General features: G+C 36.9%; 1 protein-coding gene across 1 annotated transcript; it reads right to left on the bottom strand.

Moving 5' to 3' along the window:
* Positions 1–1,925: 1,925 nt before the first annotated feature.
* On the bottom strand, positions 1,926–24,193 carry DNAJC10 (DnaJ heat shock protein family (Hsp40) member C10). The gene is made up of 23 exons (XM_036386803.2): positions 23,805–24,193; positions 23,174–23,530; positions 21,424–21,589; positions 19,900–19,950; positions 18,507–18,589; positions 18,196–18,327; positions 17,193–17,286; positions 16,897–16,974; positions 15,685–15,728; positions 15,192–15,329; positions 13,765–13,854; positions 12,909–13,022; positions 12,023–12,137; positions 10,147–10,274; positions 9,768–9,884; positions 8,905–9,006; positions 7,732–7,887; positions 6,688–6,821; positions 6,176–6,229; positions 5,656–5,803; positions 5,057–5,176; positions 3,783–3,899; positions 1,926–3,512 (listed from the first exon to the last, which is right to left on the bottom strand). Exons 2-23 carry the CDS (start codon positions 23,372–23,374, stop codon positions 3,501–3,503), a joined length of 2,394 nt encoding a protein of 797 aa, XP_036242696.1. The 5' UTR covers positions 23,375–23,530; positions 23,805–24,193; the 3' UTR covers positions 1,926–3,500.
* Between the last annotated feature and the right edge of the window lie 300 nt (positions 24,194–24,493).

Raw genomic sequence — 24,493 nt, forward strand, 5'->3', positions numbered from 1 at the left:
TCACCACAATGGTGTGTGAGACAGGGATCCAGTTTTGTCCAGCAGGTGGTGGTGTGCCTTTGCCCAGTTCTGCCATGATGTAGAACACATTCCAAGTATTTCCATAATCTTTTTTTTAAGTGGACTAGATAAAGAAAAAAATCCAAGAAGGTCTGAAAAGAAATGTATTCTCTTGATTGTTTCACATTAACCTGGTATATATTAACATTAACCTGGTATATATTAACCTCTTTGCTAAGGCTTAAAATAATTTGTGATTAGTTCTGGGAAGGGGACTTGTTCATTCCTAGAATATAAAACTCTATCTAAAACTTGAGGATTTTACCTTTTATATGTGAAATCACCATTTTTTGCCAGGCGAGTGAGTTCTTTCATCTGCTGCAGTATGAAACTGCATCAGAACCTTTCCCCCCATGGGGCTATGAGCAAGGAAAAGGTGGGATACTCAATTCAGAGGTAGTGCTGCCTTCTGTGGGTGTAAAGGTGAGTGGTGGGACTTGAGGAGCTTCTGGCATGAAGTTGAGGAGCACAAATGCAGCCTTAGTTCAAGAAATAATGATTCATGACCAAAGGTAAGATAATAAAGTAAGTGAACACAATTACCAAAAAGAGCACTGAACTACAGTTGAAAAGACAGGGTGGGAATATAGTAACTTTTCTCCATTGCTTACATAGGATATTTTTCTGCTATAACTTCATCAAAAATAAAACAACACCCTGGGTACGAAAAAATGAAGTATCTTGGGTATGGGCTTGTTACTGGACTAGCTGAGATCTTGTGTCTTAACTAAAATAAACTACCTGCCAGGTGAAAGAGTTACATATCTACAAGAGCACAACTGGGATTGCTTAATGTACACATACACATGTAACAAGAGAAAGAAATTATTTTCTTTTTCTAGTAGGATTATAAGTATTATTTAAAATACATATTATAGGGAGAAACTATTTTCTGGAAACAAATCACATCAGCTATATGAATTTCTAGTTGATCTGTAATTTATTCTGACTGAATTGTATTCTTCCTAATGTGTCTGTTAAGGTAGGAAAAGAATACGGGAACTTTATGTGACTCCATAGCAGCCTATAACATGCAGAAATTATATCTTCATATTAATTTGAACGGCTTTATGGAAAACCAATATTCTGCTTTTTGTCTATTAAGCCCTAAAAAGCAGAATATCTTCAGGCTGTATTTTCCATGTCAGCTCAGTTGTACAGTAAGAATTAACTAGAATTAATGTGTTTTTACAACAACCCAACCCCTACTTAATTCAGCTCTTGAATGTTTTCTTGATAATCTGACATTTAAGTAAAGTAGTAATTTTCTTACAGGAAGTACTGGCTTCTGCAGAATTACACTCCAAATTTTAACCAATATGGCTTCTGTGGTCTTAGTCAAGAAACACTCTGCAGAATACAGCTGTCATATACATTAATTTGGGAAACTTTCTTTTCTCAACTAACTGTAATTACTATCTGTTGGCAGCTAGAGAAGTCTATTAAATCCTAGAAAGTTGGCAGTAAAAGGAGTCTGTTCAGTGTTAGGGATACGTACTTAGTATCATGTTGATAATTTACCTTTAGGTGTTTATTATCAAAATTGTGGCAGCTTTACATATCTGGGGATATAAAATTAGTACTGAGTTCCAGCAGAGAGAGAAAACCAAGGTTGAAAGTATTGGGGATTGGAACATCGCTGTTTTCAGCTGCCAAGTTTCAGTAAATGGAGTAAGTTCTTGTGCGTTCCTGTTGAAAACTTTAAATAATAGAACACTTTAAGTCTTTTTATAAACAAATCCATGAAAATGTGGAAAATCCTCCATCATCTAATTTGGAAGATTATTTTCCCCCACCCAGCTGCATCCATTTGGTCTCTGAGAAATTTAAAAATCTGAATACAAAGAGAATACCTTGATACAGAATTGTATCTTCAAAATGAACTTTATTGATATTTAAACTAAATCCTCTTCCCCAGAGGCTAAATATGTTTCAAAACTTTTCCTAGACCTCATTCTCCAAGAAGGGCATAGAAGGTGGGAAGTGCAGTTACAGTGATATGCAAAAACTGACCAAAACAGTTTGTTTTAAAATTTTAATTTTTAACTGTGATTGAATTTGAAGTTAAATTTGGATGTAAGAAGATCTACTTTATTAAAAAATAATAGTCTCTTCATTCTTAGAATAATATGCTGCAAAAATGAAAAATCAATAGAGGCAACCCTGAGAATAGGGGAAAAACAGTTGAATGTCTCAGTTACTTGTATCTCTTCATTTCTTGCTGCCTTCTTCATGAAATAAGTTACTTGTCAATAACAATGTATTTACAAATTTGTAATACTCATAATACACTGACCAGTCATGCTAGGTCTAAATACGTAGAGAGAAGGGAGGAAATTCCATCTGTCAAGAGTTAGGGAGCATTTTATTGAAATCATGAAACAGTTTGCAGACATTTTGTCATCTGCTGTATTTTTTCTTGTCTATGGAGAGGCTCTGAAAAATATTACTCTTTAGAGCAGGAATTCTAGTAAGAAGTATGAGGAGACATTGCAATGTACAGTGTTCATTATTAAATTAAAGAAGGCACTTGCTCTCCTGCTTGCCTGAAGATTATATAAAAACAAACAAAAAAAAACCCACCTAAAAATATGTCTGCAGGGAAAGGGAAAGTGGTAATGCCAAAAGAGGTTAAATATGTCCACAGAATACATTCATATTTAAAAAGACAATGATAAAAGTAATGATCTAATGACTTAACCAGATGCTTCTATTGCATAATATAAACTTTGAAAGTTAATACCACATTTGAATTATTTTATTTTTTCTTTCTTACTTAAAAAAAAAAAGAATAAACACAATCCCAAAACTAAACCAAGCAACTAAAGCTCTTCAACGTTCTGTTCATCCAGGTGCCATCACCACTGCCACAACAGAGTAATCCACTCGAGAGCAAGAGCAATTTAATTCAATAAACATATCCTCCTACCAGTTCTTGATTTTATTTCTTAACCATTGACTAGACGATAATGCAACCCCAAAGCAGAATAATCATCAGGTCCAACTGTTTGTCTGTCAAATAGACAATCCGTCATTATGTTCTGCATTGCAGAGTGCTTCGAGTGCATATTCAGCCACAGGCTGAGTGCCACATTCAAAAAGCATTTGAGAAGAGACAGAAAAAAATATAAGGAGCTAGTAAATGGGTAGGCAAAAGTGATAGAGTCCACATTTCTGGTCAACTCCAGTGTCTGGCCAGGAAGAAGGTAGCTGGTATATAAGAAGAGGGACATGCAGAAACATTGCCTCCACCAAAACCAAAATGTTTTCATCTCCCCACAGTTTAACAGAACTCATACAGTTGTGTATGATTGTGAACTCAAACTTGTTTTCATGTGTCTTGTCCTGTCACCAATGTAACTATCCTTATATTTTCCTTGTGGTGTCTTCTATCTTCACAGCTTCAGAATATTTTGATTTGTATCTACCTTCAGTACCAGTTAGAGTTCATCCTAGTGACAAGAAAATAAACAATGGAGTTTCTCTGAAACTACAAACAAAAATATTTTTTCATATGATTTTAAAATTTTCAGTAGCAATAATTTTTCAATTGGAAAAACATTTCTTAAGCAGCTGTGTGTTAATATCTTGTTAAGTTTACCCAATCTTGCCTCTGTAATTTGCATTTAATACTATGGATAAAGAACAAATACTAACATCATTTTAAATAGTTATTATTTATAGCAAGTCTTTTGAAAAGGCTCCACAGTAAGTGTTCTTACCTTATTTCTAGATTTTTTTCTTTTTTCTTTCTTTTCCATTGCTTCTAATTTTTCATTCAAAAGGTCAGCTATACCTTTTGCATCTCTGCTGTCTATGTATTCCCCAAGAACACTTTTCTTAAAAGAAAACAAAAGTAGAGCATGGGTAATATGTTACACAATTTTCAGACAAAATTCAAGAGAAAAGCAGGGCAGAATACAATGGCCTTGGTAGCTTGATTTATGATTCATGAATATATTTTTGTCTCTGTTTAAACAATGCTAATTTGCATTGTATTAAGAACCACTCTTAGCTGCTAGTTTTCAGAACAACACTAATTTTGTTCCAATCATTAAAGAAACCTGAAATAGTTACAATTTGCTCACATTTATTGAGGTGAGTGTTTAAGCTAGACAGCTATTACAAGTCTGCCACTTTGTAATCTATGTGAAATCTGTTGCTGTGGGGGGCTACTTTGAAGACCTAGAATGTCTTTACACTTCACCACAGAAAATCTCATGGAATTTGGTGGGATTGTGCCACGAAAGATTTCTAGAACTTCCCATTAAAAATTCAGTTAAAAAAAGGAAAATAAGTTAAGCCAGTTCTCTATCAGAAATCAGTGAATACTTTTTCTTCAGCATTAAAACATTAAAAAAGTCACTATAATGTTTCTGAAATTTATTAGTGTTACAAGAATAAAGGCAATCCCTATAAATATCTGAATACTCCTTGTATTTTTAATTTATACTATCACTCTCTTAGTAGGAAATGTTGATCTGAAAGAGTCCCACTGATAATTGAAATAGTTTGATAAGGTTTGTTTTTGAGACAACACAACCATCTATTTTTCATTAATTATCTGTCTTACAATACATTTGATGTCTAAATTGGTCTTTCAATATAATAACAGGATTTAATTATACTTCTCATTAGCCAAAAAGAAGTTGTCTGTATTTCATTTAGAGAGAGACCATCTACTTTAGGGTAGTTGGTGATGGAATTGGTAAAAGTTGAAAAACATTTTGTCATCCAAGACCTTGCAAATCACACCCTAGTTCTGATTAAGCCCACATTTTAATTATTATTAGAATTCTATTTAGTTCTATTAATTTGCAATTTGTTATTATTGTATCACTGTTCTACTATTTTAAGTATTACTGAAACTGATTATTTGGAGATACAGATATATATAAACAATTCACTTTAAATATGTGACAGAAGTATTCTCTTTAGTTTTAAGGTGAAATGAAATACATTTACTAACAGTATCTGCTCAACACTAACATTTTACCTTTGTTCCTTGGTAGGGGTAAAACTTAACAGTAGGATAGGCTCTGATATCAGCAGTCTGACAGGTGTGACCATATGCCTGACAGTCTACTTTTCCAGCTTTTACTTTTCCTTTAACAGCCTGAAAAGAAACGTTTATTAGAAACAAACTACAAGTTTACAGGGGTGAGTAAAAGCAAGTAAGTGGAATAAGCCAGCAGTGTGGCTAAAAAGAAAAGTGTTGCTCAAATCTTTGAAATATTTCAGAGTAGTTCCTTGCTTGTTTCCCAGACTGTCAGCCTTGTGCCAGGTGTCTCTCTCTGTATTCAGAGAGCACTTGTACTTGAATTCAGGGCAAAGCACAAAAGCACACCACAGCTCCAAAGGCCACTCCGTCAAAGCTGAAATCTGTTTCGAAAGAGGGTCCCTGTGTGTCTGTCTGTGGAAGACAACACCCACTGTCTAGTGGGACCTAGAAGCGTGCAGCACTCCCCAAGTAGGAGGCTCATGGAAGTATTGTGGGTTTTGGATGACTGCTAAGAAATAAAGTGCCATCAGCACTTTAAGTAAGATTTTAACCATTACAATAATAACAAGCTGCCAGTATATTTAAAAACATACCCTTGCAAGCATCTCAAATTCAGGAGCAAAGTTTTGGCAAGGTCCACACCAAGGAGCATAGAAATCAATGACCCAATGATCTTTTCCATTCAGAACTTTTTCTGTGAAACTCTGAGGGGTGAGATCTACAGACACCTGTGGTAAATACCTGTGTAAAGGAAGAGTAACAATCAGAATGCATTCAAAACTTTAAACAATAGCAAATTGCATTTAAGAAAAGCTTCTGAAATTAAGAACATGAGTAGTCTGGAAATCCCTATTTCACACTTTGAACTATAGGAGAATAACTTCTTAAATGTGGTAAACAAAATAATATGGTCTGCAGGAGATGAGTAGACAACAAGGAGTATGCTATTTCTCCAAATTCTAAAAGCAGTAATTTAAAGGATGTAGAAACTTGAACGTCTTAAATTAAGCAATACATATACCCAAGTGTTTCTAGTTCTTGATTTACACAGTATTTAAATATTAATTTATCCTAGCAAGCAGTTTATGAACAAAGTTGAGTGCAGTAACTTACCCCAATGCCCAGCCTCTGAGTGAATAGGCATCTCTGTGCCATCCATTGTAGCTACTATAAAAATGTAAAAGAAAAAACAAAAAGCCAGTTGCACAGTAGTTTGAATTATTCTGAGGAAAAAACCTTACAAACAACTTACTCTGAAGAGTGGTGATAATCAAATAAAGAATGTAAATGCATATGTTCTAGGATATATTTCTACCCTGCTTTCAAATCTGAATAAATGAAAAGTTTCAAAGACAGAATTTAAACCTATAAAATTAAGGACTAGAAGACCAAGACGAGAAAAAGAAGAAATAAAAATTAAGATTCGCGTGTAATTTCAAATTACTGCAATGAAATGGCAAAATAAAATCCCTAGTTTGAAGTAACAAGGCCAATGCTATGCAGTACAGTAATGTCCTAACAGCCTATTTTAATAGCTGTGATAACCATCGTCTACACAACAGAAGAGGTGTATTTGTCTTGTTTCACAGCATGGAATGTTTCCCAAAAGGAAGCAATGTACTTACTAATAGTGGTGAGCCGTGTTTGATTTTTGAGGAAAGAGTCTGATTTCAGGATAGCCCCGAACACTTTCTTGGTGACAGAAAGAGTAATATTTTTGACAATCCACACTGCCTACACTGATTAACCCATTTAACATCTGAAAAAGAAAGAAGAAAACCTACCATCAAATATGTTAACCAATACTGCTACAATTTCCATAATACTTCTTAGTTGGGGGAAAAAAATCTCAACAAAACAGACCAAGATTATCACAAGGCCTTCCTCTTCCCTGTAAACAGATCACTGGTACCAGAGCCAGCCACCCAGGTGCATTCCCATCATGCACACATTTAGTAAAGGCTGCATGCACAGGGCTCACAAGGCACCTACCTTAGCTCAAAGGCACTCAGGAGTGGGATTATTTAGTGCAAAGAATGCCCTGTTCCTGTGTGCCCCATGACAGCTCAGTAACTGTGCCAATGCTGGTGCAGTGCAGATGTGCCAGTAGTGTCACTGTGACCCTGTCCTGAACACACTCTATTTGCTGCAAAGGCCCAACCTACCCAGCATGGGCAGGGAAGCTGATGATTACTCAATGTGTCCTACAGAGCTACTAACACTTCACAGACATTCCAACGGGATAGAAAATCCTGGCTATAATTCCTAGTTGAGTTCTAAATGTCTCAAAGTCACAGGCTTGTTTCCAAAGCCCTTCTTTCCCCCCCCCCCAAATTTTCTAGTTCAAATTCCTGTGAACACCTCCAGGAACGGTTGTCAGTAGAATAATAGTACTTTTGCAAATGAGAGAATGCTACAATGACCTTACACACTTGTAACCAACATGAAAAACTGGAATACAGTATCAGTGTATTGAAGCTTTTAAAAAGCTGAATAAAAACTTTGTATTTGGAACAATACAAAACTGTCAGGTAGGAATTGCCTGTTTTGGTGGCAGTATTCGACTCTATATTTTCTCAGCTGACAATTCTCTTAAGAAAGCAGTTGTGCCATCTCAGCAATTTCCCAGAAGAGGAACAAAAGCAGAAAAGTGTTTGAATGTGATTTACCCTGGCCATTTTCTTCCATTCTGGCATTAAGGCCTGGCAAGGTCCACACCATGGAGCATAGAAGTCCACCATCCAGATCTCCTCTCGCTTTCTTCTCTGAACCAATTCAGCAAATGTCTCTGGTGTTAGGGACACCACTGATGGATTCCTAAGATCCTAAATAAAGATAGCTCATAGACATAACTCATTGTTGCACAGTGTATCCCCTATCTAGGGCCATCATGTATAAACAGTGCCAAATTTCGAGAATGTTCTGTGAAATTTGCTTGCTGCTCTGCCAGGGAAGACCCCACATCACTGAAAGGCATAGAAGGACGAAAAGACATTCCTTCAACCCAAAAATCTTATTTTTAAAAGCCTAAGTTGTTGAGAAAAACTATCAAAAAAGTACACCCAGGCTCCAAAAGGGAGGTTTTCTGCCTTCTCTCAATAGAAGAAGGTAAAAACCATGAAATCCTGCTTAACTAGCAGAAACAGGTGCTACAAAACTCAGCCATGCTATTTAAGCTGGAATCCAAAAGAACACATATAGTGCACTATGGGCCTCTGAATGCCAACTGAAAGACTAATCTCCACCTGTTTCTGCATGTTCTTGAAGCTGCTTTTTCTGAGCTACCTAGAGAGAAATGTCTCTTCAAAAAGTGAAAAAGAGCCTGTGGATATAGCAGTGAATCTGAATGCTGGAGCCAAGTTGGGTGCCAGAATTCTAGCATCAACAGTGATCAATACCAGTAATTTGCAGTTAAAGTTCAAGGACAGCTGAAAAATGTAGACAGCAGCAATCTAATTGACAAAAATGTGAACCCCCCTCCTATATCAAGGTGTGTATGTGAAGCATTTCCACCTTAAAAGTTGGAAGTACTGTAACATTCATTCCCTTATTCTCTCCATAAGATAGAAATAATTATCATTATTTTGCAGATTGGAAGGGATTTTTTTTTATTTGCTAATGACCTCAAATAAATTATGTGACAGAGTAGGGAAATGAATCCATTAGTTGTCAAGTCTCTGACTGACAGTTGCTGGATCACTTTTCTTCCCTGAAGTTTTTTCACTTTTATTTTCCTTGTCCAATTAAAAGAAAAAAAAAATCTTACAATCTTCCAGCTGAAGAATGTATTTGTGTATGAACTGCATAGAAGAAGACTGCAACCAACATTATTATTTACATACCTCTATAAACTCCAAGATTTGCTCAGCTGAGTGGTGTCCTTCATACTCATGAACATCAGACTGATTGAACACAACTGTTGTTGGGTAAGCTCGAATGTTATGCTGATAAAACAAGACAGTAACAAATTCCACAGAATGATTAAGGGCTCTTGGACTTGCCTCTAACTGTCCCTGGTATTGGTGGCTCAAGCTGCTCATCTGTTCAGTTTGTACAGTACAAGTGCTCAGGCTTACTTGCAGCTGAGAATCTGACACCATAACAAATCAGTACAGAGAAGATGCCAATTGTATTTAGAGATGGCAAACTGTGTTCTCAATTTAAAAACCAGCCAGTAATTCTTCTGCCATGCTCCACAAACACAGCAATTAATCCATGGGCCTCCTAAGCCTTAGCTTTAAAACTATTCCCAGTCCTCAGATGGAATGTTTGGACTGTATGAATAACTATTGTTTACCATTGAACACAGCCAGTTCCCATCATCTGAATTCCTCAGTGGGTAAACACATCTAAATAAAACTTGAAAAAGTTCATCCTTTTTTGCTCATTTTCCATGCATTTTCAGACATTAACCCCAGGCCCCAGAATTATTAAATTCTGAGACTTCTGAAGTCTCCCAGTAACACTATGAAATTAGAATAAAATCTGCCTGTATTCCACATTGATACATTATCTATAGTGTTTATATAGTTTGCTTCTTTAAAAAAAATGATACAAGTGCCTCTTCAATTTAGGGCCCTTTAGGAAAGTAATGTTAAAGGACAAACATTGTCTGCCCATATCCTCCTACCCCCAATCCAAAGAAAATGATATTGTTTGAAAAGATTGTATTTGTATTTCTTTATTTTTAGTTCCTGCAGCTTACCATGTTGCAAAGGCCTTCATGGACAGTACAGTCTAGTGTTCCAAATTTAAGCTGACCATAAAGATGTTTAGATGCTTTTCTCAGCTCTGGTAACAAAGCTCGACAAGGAGGACACCACTAGAAGACAAAATGCAAGTAAGTGCAATTGCTTTTCCCACAGGTAGCTCTCAGGAGAATATTCGAGATTAATCATCTGCTGCTTTGACAACAGAGTCCACTAAACACAAAACCCAGTTAGGAACTAGAGCTGCTGGGGAAAGAGGAATTAGAACACCCTCTCATGATGCTGAAGGGCACTTTCTAGCTACTCCTTAGTACCTTGTTACATAGTTACAGAACAGATTTTAGAAGGAGGAATATACAGATATCAAATATTTACCGGTGCAAAGAAATCCACAAGCCATGGTTCTTTATCTTTGTCAGGAAAATTCTGAGGTCCCAGTGTGATGACATGGGAGTTCACACTTTCTTTGGCAAATGCAACAATGTCATATAAGATCTTCTTTCCTTCAAAAAACAATGTAGAAAGGAAATTCAGTTTTAACCTATGAGAGGTGTAATTAGAAAACTCTTTGAAAGCAACAGATCCCTTGTCTAATCTTTAAACCCAGCCTGCTTAAGTAAATGTAGCATAAAATTATGTTCCTTTTCCTTAGGAGGACAATGTTAAACTGTCCAAACCTACGCAGGAGGACATACTGTAGTTGATAGTTGATATGTGGCTAAATATTAAACTGGACAGTTACCCAATATTAGCCAAATAAATACTTTATCCAAGACAAAACATGTTTTTGTCAAACAAAATGATGAAATTTTTTTGTGACAGGATTATTGGTCATTTTACCATCTTACTTGTGTTGGAATTAAAAAGTACAATTCTAGATACACTTGACTTGGCAAAGGGATTGACAAGGTTAAAACTTCAAGCAAAATAAATTATATTGATAAATCACAGCTATTTAGGTGTAACTGAAATTACTGCTCACACAGCTCCAGTGGGCAAAGATCCAGTCTCTTCATAACCTTTGTATACGTATTTGTCAGCAGAAATGAGTTTGTCTGAGAATAAGAACTTCAGGTTAATCAAATCTGAAGTCACTGCACAATGACTTACCAAGATTTATTACTGTTCTTAGATTTTAAACTGTTGAAGCCCTTCAACATAGCATATAAAAAAGCCTGATTCTTTTGAGGATTATTTTCTCATAAAGACTGGAGTAGATGGCTATTGGTGAATGTTCTACGTGCCATCTATTTTCTAAATAGTAAACCAAATCATTCAGAAAAAAATGCACTGAAGTCCAATGTACTTCTCTTCCACTGTATTCCACACCATTATAAAAATGCTGCATGGATGTGACCTCTTCCTGCCCTCTCTGCAGCAATGTATATACAGGAAGTATATAAGGCTTTTCCTTATATATATTATATATATATATTATACCAATCATTAGATGTATGGGATCATCCTTTCCCCTTGATAAGCCTAATCTTTTCTAAACAGTGAAAAACTTTTCACTTTTCCTGGTTATAATAGTATTGAGGTTCTGGCTTAATCCTAGCAGGCTGTTTCTAATACCTCAGAGGCTGAAAAATGAGAACTTCATCTTGCATAACTGCCTTGTGCTACATTCTCAATGAAGCTACACCTGCTCCTGCAAGCTACAGTTTGGCTTTAGGCTCTCTTCTTCTTCAACCAGCATCACTGAATCCTTTCAGCAGTAAATAGTAACATAGTTCCAGCCTTTCCTGAAAGGAAACTGTGATGTTGGAAATGAAAGTAAGTGGTAAAAGTCTCAGTATCTTGGACAGAATTAACAAAGCATGGAATTAGTGCAGTGGTACATGAAACCAAATCCAAGTTTGTCAAACTGGCTGCACTGTGTAACCAGCAAGTCAGCTCTCTCTGAAGGGTGTGCCTTAGAACATTCTTTGGTTGTCCTACCCAAAGCAGAAGCTGTCCCGATCAGCTTCAGAGATTTCATTTGGATGTCATTATGCAAATGATGTTGAAACAGACTGCAAAGACAAACTACATCCCTCAGCATCTGATGACTGCTTACCCAGGAAAAATAGAAAAAAGAAAACCAAAGGAAATTATAAATAGGTTGTGTAAGGCTACATTATGGTCAGAGGAAAGATTGCAAATATTAAAGCTACAAAACTGTTCTTTGGGAAAAAAACGTGGTTTGCCAAAGATTTTGTAATCTCAAAGGGATTAGGTCATGATTTAAACTTGCCAAAGTTTCCCTTACCGTGATGAATTTCATAATCTCCAGTGCCTTTTCCTTTGAAGACTGCTAAACAAGGCTGATAAACATACAGTTTGTTGCAGATGGTTGGTGAGGAAAGACAGTCAAACTTCCCAACCTATATTTAACAGACAATGCCACTTTAATTAATGCAGCCTAATTTATATCAATTAACATATTTTGAAAGGAAGTAAGAGTCAAAGTTAAAAACATAGAAAACTGATAGCCTTTTTTATAAACAACAGAGATCTTAAAATTGATGTTCAAGGAAAACTACCAGCATAACTATATCAAGCTGCTTGCTAATTTTTAATTTAAAGGCCAAAATGGGGAATAAAATCTTAAAGAATTCTCTTTTCCCTCCCTCCAAATACAACAGCAAGGAAGTAAGAAGACATCTAAAATAAATGTAAAATTAAAATTCTTCTAGTCAAAGAAACAATTAAAAAAAATACATACTTTATAGATTAATACAATCTGTAAAGGCCTTTAGTGCAAAGTTGAACTTGGATTCTTTTTATTAAGAAAATAATCAACATGATCACAGGGTTTTCTGAATAATTAATATATTAATTATATTAATAGTTCCACATACATAAATTTGATGTTGCAATGTTAATTTATAATTATTAATGGAATGGGATCTGCAGCAACACTTCCAACAACAGAGCAGATTTAAAAGATAATCTCTCTCTACTTTTAAATTATTAAAAACATACAGGAAATGATTGCTTTAAATAAAAAACTTTACTGCAGATCTACTATAAGAAAGTATATCTCTTCCAGTACCAGAGGTGGCATGTGCTGGTAAAAGCTAATAACCATGAAAACCATGATTTGTTCTTGGAATGTAAACAGCATTTAACATTAGATGAGTGAGCACTCTTACCTGAATATGCTCATCTTTCAGTAAAAATTTAAGTTTCTTAAACTCCTGCACATTTGATTTGTCCCCCTCCCCAAACTGGAAGAAAAGCAGCCACCGGTGATGAGCCAGACGGTCCTTTAAACCACAGGGAAAAACAAAGCAACAACACCACAAAAAATTAATCCCAACTACACCAACGTGCAAAGTTCTTTTGTGCTTTATAAAGGCAAATGTCCAGTTATCCATCTCCAAAAGACCTCCACTAAACAAGTTCTTTCACACAACCCTTCCACTAAACTTCCTTTTACTGCATCATAATCAAGGAAGTGGAAAAAATCTGCCAGCAAGCTGGGTTGGGTACAAGCTGCACTGTAATGTTGTTGTTTCTGTGTGGATTTCCTGTTGTAAATTATGCTGCTATGTGCAACTACCAGTGTGGAAAGAGGTTTACTTTTGTTTTTCCTCCAAGACGTGAGCTACTTTTAAGACTCAGTTTCAGTTCATACATCAATTATCATGTATTAACAAGTATTTTCTTCTTTTCTAAATTACCAAACAAAACACACTTAGACCAAAATTCTCTACAATGTAGTTGATTCAAAAAATCACTAGAAAACTGCAGTTGCAGAGAGAGTTGCAATGGCAATTTCTGTGATTTCTTACATTCCTATGAAATCTCCTCCCCTTACTTTTGTTATTTTGCTAAACAACAGAAGTGAATGTAGACAAACAATGTTAAATAATTTTGGGTAGAGTTAAAAAGAAGTAATATTCAGTTATATGCTAAGTTGTTGTGTCAACAAGATTTGAAAAACGTAGAAAATAACAATAAAAATATATTATTTGAAGAAATCTTAGCATATTTTTAAAAAAATACCTCCAATGATGCTGCAGAGATGATTTCAAAGTCTGGTAGATGCTGCATTACTTCTTGATATATTTCTCTGGCATCCAAGGAGTTAAGAAACTAGGATAGAGAATTAACTGTCTTTATTACAAGGAATTACAAACATCAACCTGATTAGTACTGAAAGTGTCAGGGAATTTATTCTGATTTGTTCCTTTCAATCAAATGGAGAATGCAGCTAATAACATTTTATTTGATCAACTTCTTTTTCATACATGTAATTCCACAAACATCACTATCAGAATACTGCTTTTAACTCACTTGCCTACAATATTCAACTCAAGAAATTGTATTTTGTCAAGACAGGGACCAAGAGCGTGAAATTCAATTTTCACACCAAATCCAACAATCAAGCTTACAAGCTTTCCAATCTAGTTTTACAGCCTTTCATAACTGCACTGTAGAGATATTTAGATTTCCTTAACTTGTAAAATTTTGGAAGTAATATGAATCAGTAACTGAGTTGGTAAGTTAAAACGTTCAAAGTAGGTAGGTTGCAATTTATTTTCCTCCTTTTAAAAATATAGGTAACAGTAGTGACAATAAAGGAACAAGTCGTGCTTCAAACAGAAATGTCTCCCATCAATTAGGGAAGTTAAAACTACCACACAAATGTAGGTTGCAATTTTAGAATAGAACTGAGCAGTAAAATTTGTACTGACAGACACTGTAGGAGTACTTTTATCACACATGTCAGGGTAGCATTTCTCAAACTTGTGATACCTGCTGCATATTATTTCTGGAATAAAAAATCAGGGGCACATCAAAGACCATAGTACCATTTAGGGTGGAAAAGACCTTTAAGATCATTTAAGTCCAAGCTGCCAGCAGCTGCCAAGTTCACCACTCTAAACCACGTCCCCAAGTGCAATGTCCACACATGTCTTTTAAATACCCCAGGGATACTGACTGAACCACATCCCTCAGGGCACTTCCAGTGCCTCACAACCCTTCTGCTAAAGAAAGATTTGCCAACATTCAATCTAAACCTCCCTTGCTTGAGACCATTTCCTCTTGTCCTGTCAGTTTTTACTCAGGAGAAGAGACTCCCAGGCTTGCCAGGACAGCTGGACAGCAGGTTTAGAATCAGCTCTTGGGGCAGTCACAGAGCACTTCCCAGCCCTCAACTCCCTGAGCTGCTCAGGGACCCTCCTGGCGAGGTGGCCAGGCAGAGTCACAGGCTGCTGTTCACTCTCCCAGCAAACTGGAATCACCTCCAGGATCACTGCCTGAGCAGACACAGGGATAGAAACTCATGCAGAACATACCAGCTTAGAAGAGAAAAGAAAAAAAGCATCTTTTCAGTTGTGTATCATCAGTCTGGAAATGATCTATACATTCCTTTAGCATGGTTATCACTTTGTTCATCTAAATAGATAATGAAAGACAAGTCATACCAAAACACCTCCTTTCTCTTTGTTATTTATGGTGGCTCCAGGTGGGAAGTATGCAGTAGTACTAGATGAGACATCTAAGTTATCACAAAGCTCACCCTGGGTGCCACAGTCCATCCAGCCCACATTAACAAGACCTTCCTGTAATTAGGAAAAAAACAACATAAAACAAATCCAAAGAAAAGTATTTTTAAATTTCTGGTACAGAAATGCTTTTGAAAATCCCAACACAGGCAATTATTTATAATAATTAGAAAATTAGAAGAAACAACACTGTGATTTATTATGTAATATTAATTTTATTTTATAAAATTCTTAAAAAATTAGTTATTTCAAAAGCTGCTTGGGCAAAGTATTGAATTCTTCTAAAAGTTAACAGGTGTTATCTTGGTTCTACTAAACTCAGTGAAAGTTTTAGCTACAATCTGATGCTTTCACTTCTGTTATTTTGTTTTAAATATAACATGTAATACTTTCAAAGTGAAACACTGCTTACCAACATGCCAGCTAGCTTAAGGCGGGTTTGGTAACTCAAGCAATCTGCAAAACAAAAATTTTTTATTTACAAACATAAAACTTCACCTTATTAATGCACTAAATCTACTCTTGCTTAGAATTGCCCCTTTCCCCCCAAAAAACATGACCATTTCCAATGGCATGCTTCCTGGCTATTCATCCAGTATTCCTGGAGTTGTCATATCTAATAATCAGCACTTAATGATTGTCTACTCTAAGTTAAAAAACTCCCAAAATTAACATTCTCCTACTTCATCAACACAGAATCCTCATTTGAACAATTTTACTATTTTCTTCACTGTAAAGAATGACCTTTAAAATTTGTTAATCAGTGTTTAAAAACAAATTAATCTAAGTATCTACATAGTGTCTTGTAATGATATTTCAACAGAAATATCCATTTTCTGTGATACAAATAATAATTCACTATTATAAATACAGCATATGCTTTGAATAGATGCCTTTGGATGCAGATTTTTTTATAAAAATAAGATGCATCAACTTCTCCTTAAGTGAAACAAATTTGAAAACTTAATAATGAAAGGGCTGCAAGTTGAAATCAAGCTATTTACAAATATAAATCCAAGACTGAGGCTCTGGCTATTCAGTTCTCAGAACAAAGGTCTCTTTATAAGGCTGAGAAGTCTTTATTTGTCCAAGGTGTAGTGCATTTACTTAGCTCCACTGGCTAACCAAGGTAACTTTCTCATATATTGTATCCAGTACTGATCCCAAGAAAGCCAGGGACAAACAGCTACAAAAAACTGCTCTGATGTAAAACTAGTGGTAAGAGGCAATTACTGTGTGCAAACCTAACTTATTAACTAACTTATTCAGCTAAATTTTAATATTGGTGGTTTAAGGGGGAGATACAGCCCTTCTGCTGCTCAGCTGTGATAAGAAGCTGGCATGTGCCTCAGCAGTAGCTGTCACCTGAGCTGGAAACTGAAGGAGAAACCTTTTCTGCCACTTCCCCTCCTGATGGGTTACACTCCAGTGCTGCTTTAATGACTCACAGGACATTACAGAAGGACAATAACATAATATTTCCATTAATGTCCTTTTGCCAAACTGCTTTTAACAGAGAACTTAAATGACCCACAGGCCAAATACTGTGGTGACCTAAGATGTTTTTTAGCAGCAAAAGGGATCTTTTTTGTCACATTATTTAAAACATATTTAATATACCTACCCCCACGTTCAGCACAGAAGGTGATCAGCCAACCAACACCAGATGCAAATGAAGTTTCAATAGCATTTACAAAATTTCCTAAGAATGAAACAATTTGCATCAGTTTGCGACTAGTTAAACATGGCCATGAAACAAGGTTTTCTATTTGTATTAGCAAATTACATGAAATATTTTTACTCTCAAAAAAAAGACTTAGCAATAGTTGACAGATTCAGTCATATACATAGTTTCTGCCATATTTTATATAGTAAAAACAATTTCAACAACAACCCCCAAGCCAAACACATGAACATTACCTGCCCATAACTCAGTGACTGTGCTTGTAACATACTGCATGGCAAAGTTCTTTAAGCTCTCTTTTGATCTGTCTCCATAATATTTCACTGGTTGCTATAGAAGACAAAAAGTAAAGTTTATAAAATTAAGCAGAAAAAAAAAGGCAAATAACCCCATCCCAAAACCTACTGTGTTCTTCTAAGAGTACTTAAGCAGCTGCAGGACCAACCCCCCACTACCACCCTAGCTGTTCTCTCCCTCCCCGATCAGAATGTTTGAAATGTAACCTTAATTTAAATTTTGTAATGTGATTTCTTCCAAATGCTGCAACATAAGGATAATTTAGTCTTAGAAACACCAGCTCCCAATGATTCTATTTCTATTTAAATAAAAATTGCTTACATCACTCCATTTAGCATTCAACTTCTTGAAACTTATCATTGTCAAAATGTACCCATCTATTTGAGAGCACTTTGTACACCACCCCAGCACTACGACTTAGCAAGCATCTATAAAGAGTGACACACATCATGCAGGTAGCATGGAGGGAATCTTGCAGAAGAAATTTCCAAGTTTCTTTAGGTATAGAGTCATATTCTTTAAGACTCAAAACCACAGACTATGCTTTGTACATGAAAAGTCCTTGACAACACTATAAGAGAAACTGCTCAAGGAGACTTGTTGCTTTGCTACAGCACCTCTGCTGACAGTAGCTTCCCAATCAAAAGTGATATGTTGCACAGAAAAATTATTCAAAAAATCCATTGTAAAAATATATTAGCATTTATTTCAAATTTATTTGTATCTAAAATATAAATTATATATGTTAACAAATACTTTTTTTTTTGACATTAGCTTTGTAAAATAATTTGACTAAGGTAAAGAAAAAGTTATATTTATTATTAAAGGAAGTAACATACTATAAAGCAAGATCGTTGTAAAAAAATCTCTATGACTGAACAAGTATTAAAGAAATACTTCTCCAGATTTCATTCTAAAAACACTTGAAGTCTTATCACTCACCATTCCATTTTTGAAAACGTACAGACTGGGGTAACTGTTAATGCCTTTAATTCGACAAAGCATTCTGTTATCACCACAGTTCACAGCTCCGATGCGTATTACTCCATCCAGCTCCTTAGCAAATTCTCTCCACTAAAAAAAAAGTCAAAAGAGAGGCTATTTTCCTATAAAGATATAATGAACACATGCTTTATTTCTGGAATTTTGAATTGTTATCTCTGGTTTCAGCTTCAGTGTAAAAATCTACTTCATTAAGTTTTAGGCTATTAAAACCAATGAATTTTCAGAGTTCATTTACTTGGTTTACATACCGTAGGTGCTAAATCATGGCAGTGGGAGCAGCGAGGAGAATAAAAATTCACAAACCACAGTTCTCCTGAGTTAACAGCAGCATCTAGGCGGAGAGAAGAAAACTGTAAGTAAATCATGCACATGTGCAGTGTAGTTACATCTAGGATGTACATTTTTGCTATACTGTATTCCACAAAAGCTGTATTAAGTATTTAATGTCAGGCACAGTAACAGTAACTCTGATGAACATGCTGTTGTAGGCAGGTGCATGAAAATCCTATCACAGAAGGTATCAGCACTCTGACTTTCAGCATCTGTTCTATTAATTAAGAAAAAAAGTACTGTCTGCAGATTATTCTAGCTGAAATGTGTGATAGTGTAAGTCTAGTTACAAAATACAAGTTCTAAAAGATTTTTACCCACTAGAATTTTCCATTTCCTTATATTACTTTATGTATTTAGTGAGTCTCACCTGGCAGTATTTTTATGAAGAAATCACATCTAATGTAATTTAAAAATCCAAGTTAATGTAATTACTAGAAAAGTCAAGGGAAACAAATCATCTTGCTTATGAAAGCAAATAACAGCAATAAAATATACACAAAGAGCAGTTATCAGCTTTAATTACTTGGCTTTCAGCCTGTCCAATTTTCATGTAGTGGATTTTGTAACCTTTATTGACTGCATTAAAATATCCTCACAAAAAAGACAACTAAGGAATATGTTGACCCTGCAAATAGATTAACCAAAGAAAGACTGTGGTCTCAGGGAAATCATGAGGGTCTGCTCTTAGAACAGTTTACAGACAAATTCAGCATGTAGGTCCAATCTTGCACACAGGAAACCATACTCAATATGCAGATGAAAAATCATACAAAATCCAGTATTTTTTACTCTAGCCTCTCTTAGTTACAAACAACTTAGTTGTAATTTTAAAAGGAAAAAAACCTGGACAATATTCACATAGAAACTGTTATCTTTCCACACCTTTCCTTAGCTGTGCTTTTAGTATCTGGTATCACCTTCTGGTTTTGAACTACACATAACTGACTAGATTTCACAGAAAAAAATTATATTAGAAAAGTTTTATCAAGCGCATTTTTATACAAGAGAAACAGCAACAATAAATTAGGAGTAACAAAATTTTAATTCAAATAATTTCCTTTTACAGACCTCACAAAATAGCTCTAAAACTTAATGCAAGCTGTTTATTGATATTGATCAATTTGCCAACTAGTGTTTAACAGGAAGCATTAAGGGTTTTTTTATTCTTTGTTTTCTCATGTGAAGATGATTTTCCAACATGTGTTTGTAAAGATAGGTAAGAAAAGCCTACTAAGACACAGCTCAATATGTAAAAATTGTACTTTGGGTTGTCATGTTGTCAAACAGCCATTTATTTAAAAAACTTACCAAATTCTCCTCTATCCAGTGTTATAATTTCGGGATCATCATCATAAATACCTATTAAAAAACCAACAATTGCTTTTCATTTTTCCACCTTTAAAACAAACAATCATCTTATGCACAGAAGAAGACAGTAGATTTAAGTTGAAATACTAAACTGGCAGAGGTTTTCCAAAAATGCTATCCTTGTTTAACCTCTTGCTAGCTCACTGACTCTCATGCTACCACAGCCACTATCAGAACATTCTTTTGATAATTTAGTAACCAACCATGAAGCCAGCAGAGAATTTGAACTACTGCTGTTATGGCAAGAGAAATGATGTTAGAAATAACATAATCCAGCTGTCAGATTAAAATTCAAGAAGCCTCAGCTCTCACTGAGAGCTTTATATAATGTCCAGAAGTTTCCACACTTTCTCAGCCTCTGGTTACCTAAACATTTAGATCACAAACGTGTTTCCAGCCACAGGCTTTTCTACTAAAAAAGTGTGTGTGTGAATGCAGTGGAATGAAGTGGGTAAGGAAGTTAAGGAAGACAAAGCTAACCAGTCCTACCTAGGGCATCACTACAAAACACTCCACTACTTCAACTACACAAGAAAGGCAGTGCAGAGTACCAAAAATACTAATAAAGAGCATTATATTATGCTACTATGGTTGCAGATTTTTACAGTACCTAACATGGTGAGATGTCATTTCACCTGAAGTACACAAGGATCAAATGCAAATAAATGAGAGAAATTAATATCTACAGGTGACAAGGTACTTTTCATATTACTTTCCATTTAAAGCTCACATAATATAGTACATATGTTCACCCATACATATAAATGTATATAAAGCTATACTTGCATATAGGTACACACACATATAAAATATAAAAATAGATGCTCCCTAAATCACTGATTAATAGACATTTCAGGATACTGTTTCTCAATCAAGCAGTGAAACTTCAGGGAGATAAAATTTAAATCTGAAGATGTTTTAGGCTAATTTCCATATTTTCCTGTGATACTTGTGCCACTGGTTTATTCAATTTCAATCTGCACAGACATTAATTTCTTGGAGACTGGGACATGTTAAATCAAACAACACTAGAAAAAAATTGTTGCCAAGGTAGAGGTTCCTTTCATCCCAATCCAACTATGTTCCTCAGTTCCCTGTTGTAGTTTACTCCTATTACAGCAGCTCTGAGAATCACTAATTGCAGCCTTTCCCTACAACTACCTAAAATTTGTTCAGACAAACATTAAGCAACTTGTCTCAAGATCATTTTAGGTACGACTCTGTTATTTTTTTCAGCTTCTGTTACCTCTTTACTGATGTCTAATTGCATAACTGCATATCAAATAGGCTTGACAGTGCAAAAATTTCCTCTCAAAATCCCCCTGAAGGATACTAAACAAAGAAGGTCTTCCTGCATTAAAAAGTTAAAAAGAGCCCTGATGACATATTAACACTGACATTTAAGTGAAAAAAAATCTTTGCAGTTTAAAAAAATAAACAAGAAGTACACACATCAAAACTTACCAAAATCATAGCGATAGAAGTTCCAGCTCTCGTACCGACCTCCCTGCTGCTGATCTTCGAGACCCTTCTCCCCATATTTATCATACTTCTTCCGTAGATCTTCATCTTTAAGTACTTCATATGCTCTATTTATTTTCAAAAAATTGTCATGTGCATTTGGATCATTCTATGTAAGGAAAACTATAATTAGTAATTAATCAATAAACCATATAGTGCATATAGTGGTGAGAAAATTATCTTTGGAAATTTTTTTATATTCCTGCTAAGGATGTCAGTTGTGATGGAAGCAGACATTGCACTGTGATCTCAAACCAAACTACAGCAAGGTTTTCTTTCCCAAACCAGGTCTGTCCTCTTATTTCTTCCATCCTCACTAAGTACAACTGAAATACAAAGTGAACTGGTAGGAGGCTGTAACATTCTCCAGTGAACCCTCTTTTTTCAACTCTCTCTTCAGTGGAATTTAAAAAAATACTCAAGAATGAAGACATACCATTTCCTCCATAATCTCTTCCACTCCCCTAGAATCCCTACTTGACCAGTTCAAAATCTCTGCTAGAGACAGATTAATCCCTTCTGGCCTTGACAGTGTAGACAAATGCCACCTCCTTTTATTTAAAAAGCATTTTTGTTCCCAAGATAGCTTGGGAGTTAGAATGGTGAAAAATCTGCAGATATATTTAGAATCCAAGTTTGAGATCTGCACAGGTGCAGTGTGACAGTGTGTGCAAAATGTGCCACACAGTCCTGCTCTTTTAACTTCTGCTAACACGTTTCATTCAAAAGACATTTTCTTAAGATTTTTGTTTTAGCTAGATACACAGGAAATTCATTACCATTATGGAATTTGTCTAATGGGCTCATCTTCTATATATCATCACTAAGGTTGAAAATAACCCTGTTGAAAAATCTTTAGTAGTATCTGCATGCTCAGAAACAACAGAATCTGACCCCAAAGACCATTATTTTGAAAGTACCAACAGAGAAAACAAAACTTTCATTTCATAGCTACAAGTTGGAATTCCTAACTTTGCTGACATTTGGTTTTCTCACTGAGCTGTCAGAGGCTCCAGTGTAGTCAGTGAAGGCAGGCCCTGAGCTGATATGAAACACTGCTGTCTTTTGGGACTCCATGCAGTTGTACATACAAAGTTCTAAACCCTTTTATTTCCTGTGAATTTCTGCTTATTTCACGTCATTTCAAGGAAAAACTGATGATGTTTAAAAGGGATTTCTTTGTATTTCAGAAATACAGTAGCACAGACTGAGCCATTCCAATCTTCTCTCTCCAGTTAGTCCAGAGTAACCTCCACTGTTATCCCTTGGCAGTCCCAGGATGTCTGCTTTGTCCTATTTGATACTTGGAGACTGATGTCTCAGAACAGGCTGTTCTTATTTGATGTTTAGAGGAGACTTCAGGGCAGGGAAACAGCAAGTCCCCCAAAACTAAACGGAAAGAGGAAAACTCAACAGCTTACCAACAAGGTAATACAGTACACAAATAAGTTTTCCTCTAGTTACAAAAATATAAGTGAGAATTAAAGAATCTTGACTCCTTTCACTACTGCAATTTAACACAGCCCAAATTCAACTCTATCACTTTTTGTAAGTTTTCTCTGCAGAAATCTGAGTCGAACTATATTATCAGGTGATTCACAGAGAGACATTTTTGATAAATTAAAACTGCTTTTTGTTTAAACACTAAGATCCATTAAGTTAACACCTTTGACTTGTTAAAAAGGTAACTTACCTGATTTTTATCAGGGTGCAACTTTAATGCCAGCTTTTTGAATGCTTGTCGTATTTCTCTACTACTTGCTTCTTTGGATACTCCAAGTAAACTATAGTAGTCTTGATCAGTGCATACAAGAACTATTACACATACTAAAAGTAGCAATAAAGACCTTTTAAAATATCTCATATAATCTCCTTTGGATGCTAAAAACTCCATTATGAAGCTTTTGGAAATTTCACAGGCTCTGATTCAAACAGACTTTGGGAAGAGTCTCCAGTAAATGTGCCAACATTCAGAGATACAGCTGTATTTATGGCAGAGCTTTTTAAAACGCCTGTTCTACTTCATGTCACAAGTCCTGCTAGAGAGACACTGTAAGATGACAGAAGAAAAAAACAATTAAACACTACTTCTTCAATAAACACAGGTTAGTAACACACCCCAACACCACCTTGTGCGGATTGCACATGAGCATTTAAGTTTCTGGATGGCTAATTATCTTCTTTCTGGAAACCACGCAAGTGGTAGACCATCTCTTAACAGTTACCTTAATCGGGGTAATCATACACAGCTGCACCGAATGGCACTACAAGCCCCACACCTGTATCGCATCAGAAAAGGCGGGTGTAGGAGGGTTCATACCTACCTTCAGCAGCCCCGCCAGGGCTCATTCCGCGGGAAGGGCCGGTGCCTCTGAGCCGGCCGCCGCCCCGGGGCGGGGGCTGCCCGCCAAGGACGCCCCTCGCAGACAAAGCCGGGCGGGCGAGCCCCGCGCCGGGAGCCGCTGCTGCCGCCGGGAGCGCTCAGGTCGGAGCTCCGCGGGGCCGGGGCCGGGCTGCGGCGGGAGGGCTGGGGAGGCACCGGGGCGGGGCGGCCGCCGCGCTCTGCCCTCCCCGCCGCGGGAGCGGGGCCGGCCCCGGGTTCGGGACTGCGGGAGGCGGCGGTGCGAGCGGGCCGGGCGCGGGGCAGGCTGGGACGGCAGCGCCTTCCCCGGCGCCGGCGGAAGGGCGGCCGGATCCGGGATCCGGCTCTGGGCCGGAGGCGGGCGGGGCGGCTCCGGGGCTGACGTGGCCTCCGCGCCCGCCTCGGCCGGGGGGCTCGGCTCCTCCCGACCGCTCCCTCCGGGCGCGCCGGCCCGGCCCCGGCCCGCCCCTTCCTCGCCGGGCCCGCCCCCGGCTGCCACCGCGTGCTGCGGGCACCGTGGGCCCGGGGAGCCCCGGCGGGGCTGGGCGGGGAGCGGTGCGGGCGGCGGGGCTGAGCAGGGGAGGTTGCCGCAGGCTCTCGCCCAGTCCGCGCCCTGAGCGCACACCCCGCCCGAAGAGCCTCTAGGGACTT

This window comes from Molothrus ater, chromosome 7, assembly GCF_012460135.2.
Source record: "Molothrus ater isolate BHLD 08-10-18 breed brown headed cowbird chromosome 7, BPBGC_Mater_1.1, whole genome shotgun sequence".
Lineage (NCBI taxonomy): Eukaryota > Metazoa > Chordata > Aves > Passeriformes > Icteridae > Molothrus > Molothrus ater.

Bases quoted from the DNA above. Each gene is read 5' to 3' on its own strand.
- DNAJC10 (XM_036386803.2), bottom strand. From the start codon at position 23,374: ATGGAGTTTTTAGCATCCAAAGGAGATTATATGAGATATTTTAAAAGG. The intron at 5,804-6,175 runs GTAAGTTACTGC...TCCTTTACACAG, and splicing joins CTCAGAGGCTGGGCATTGGG to GTATTTACCACAGGTGTCTG. The intron at 3,900-5,056 runs GTAAAATGTTAG...TTTTCTTTTAAG, and splicing joins ACCCCTACCAAGGAACAAAG to AAAAGTGTTCTTGGGGAATA.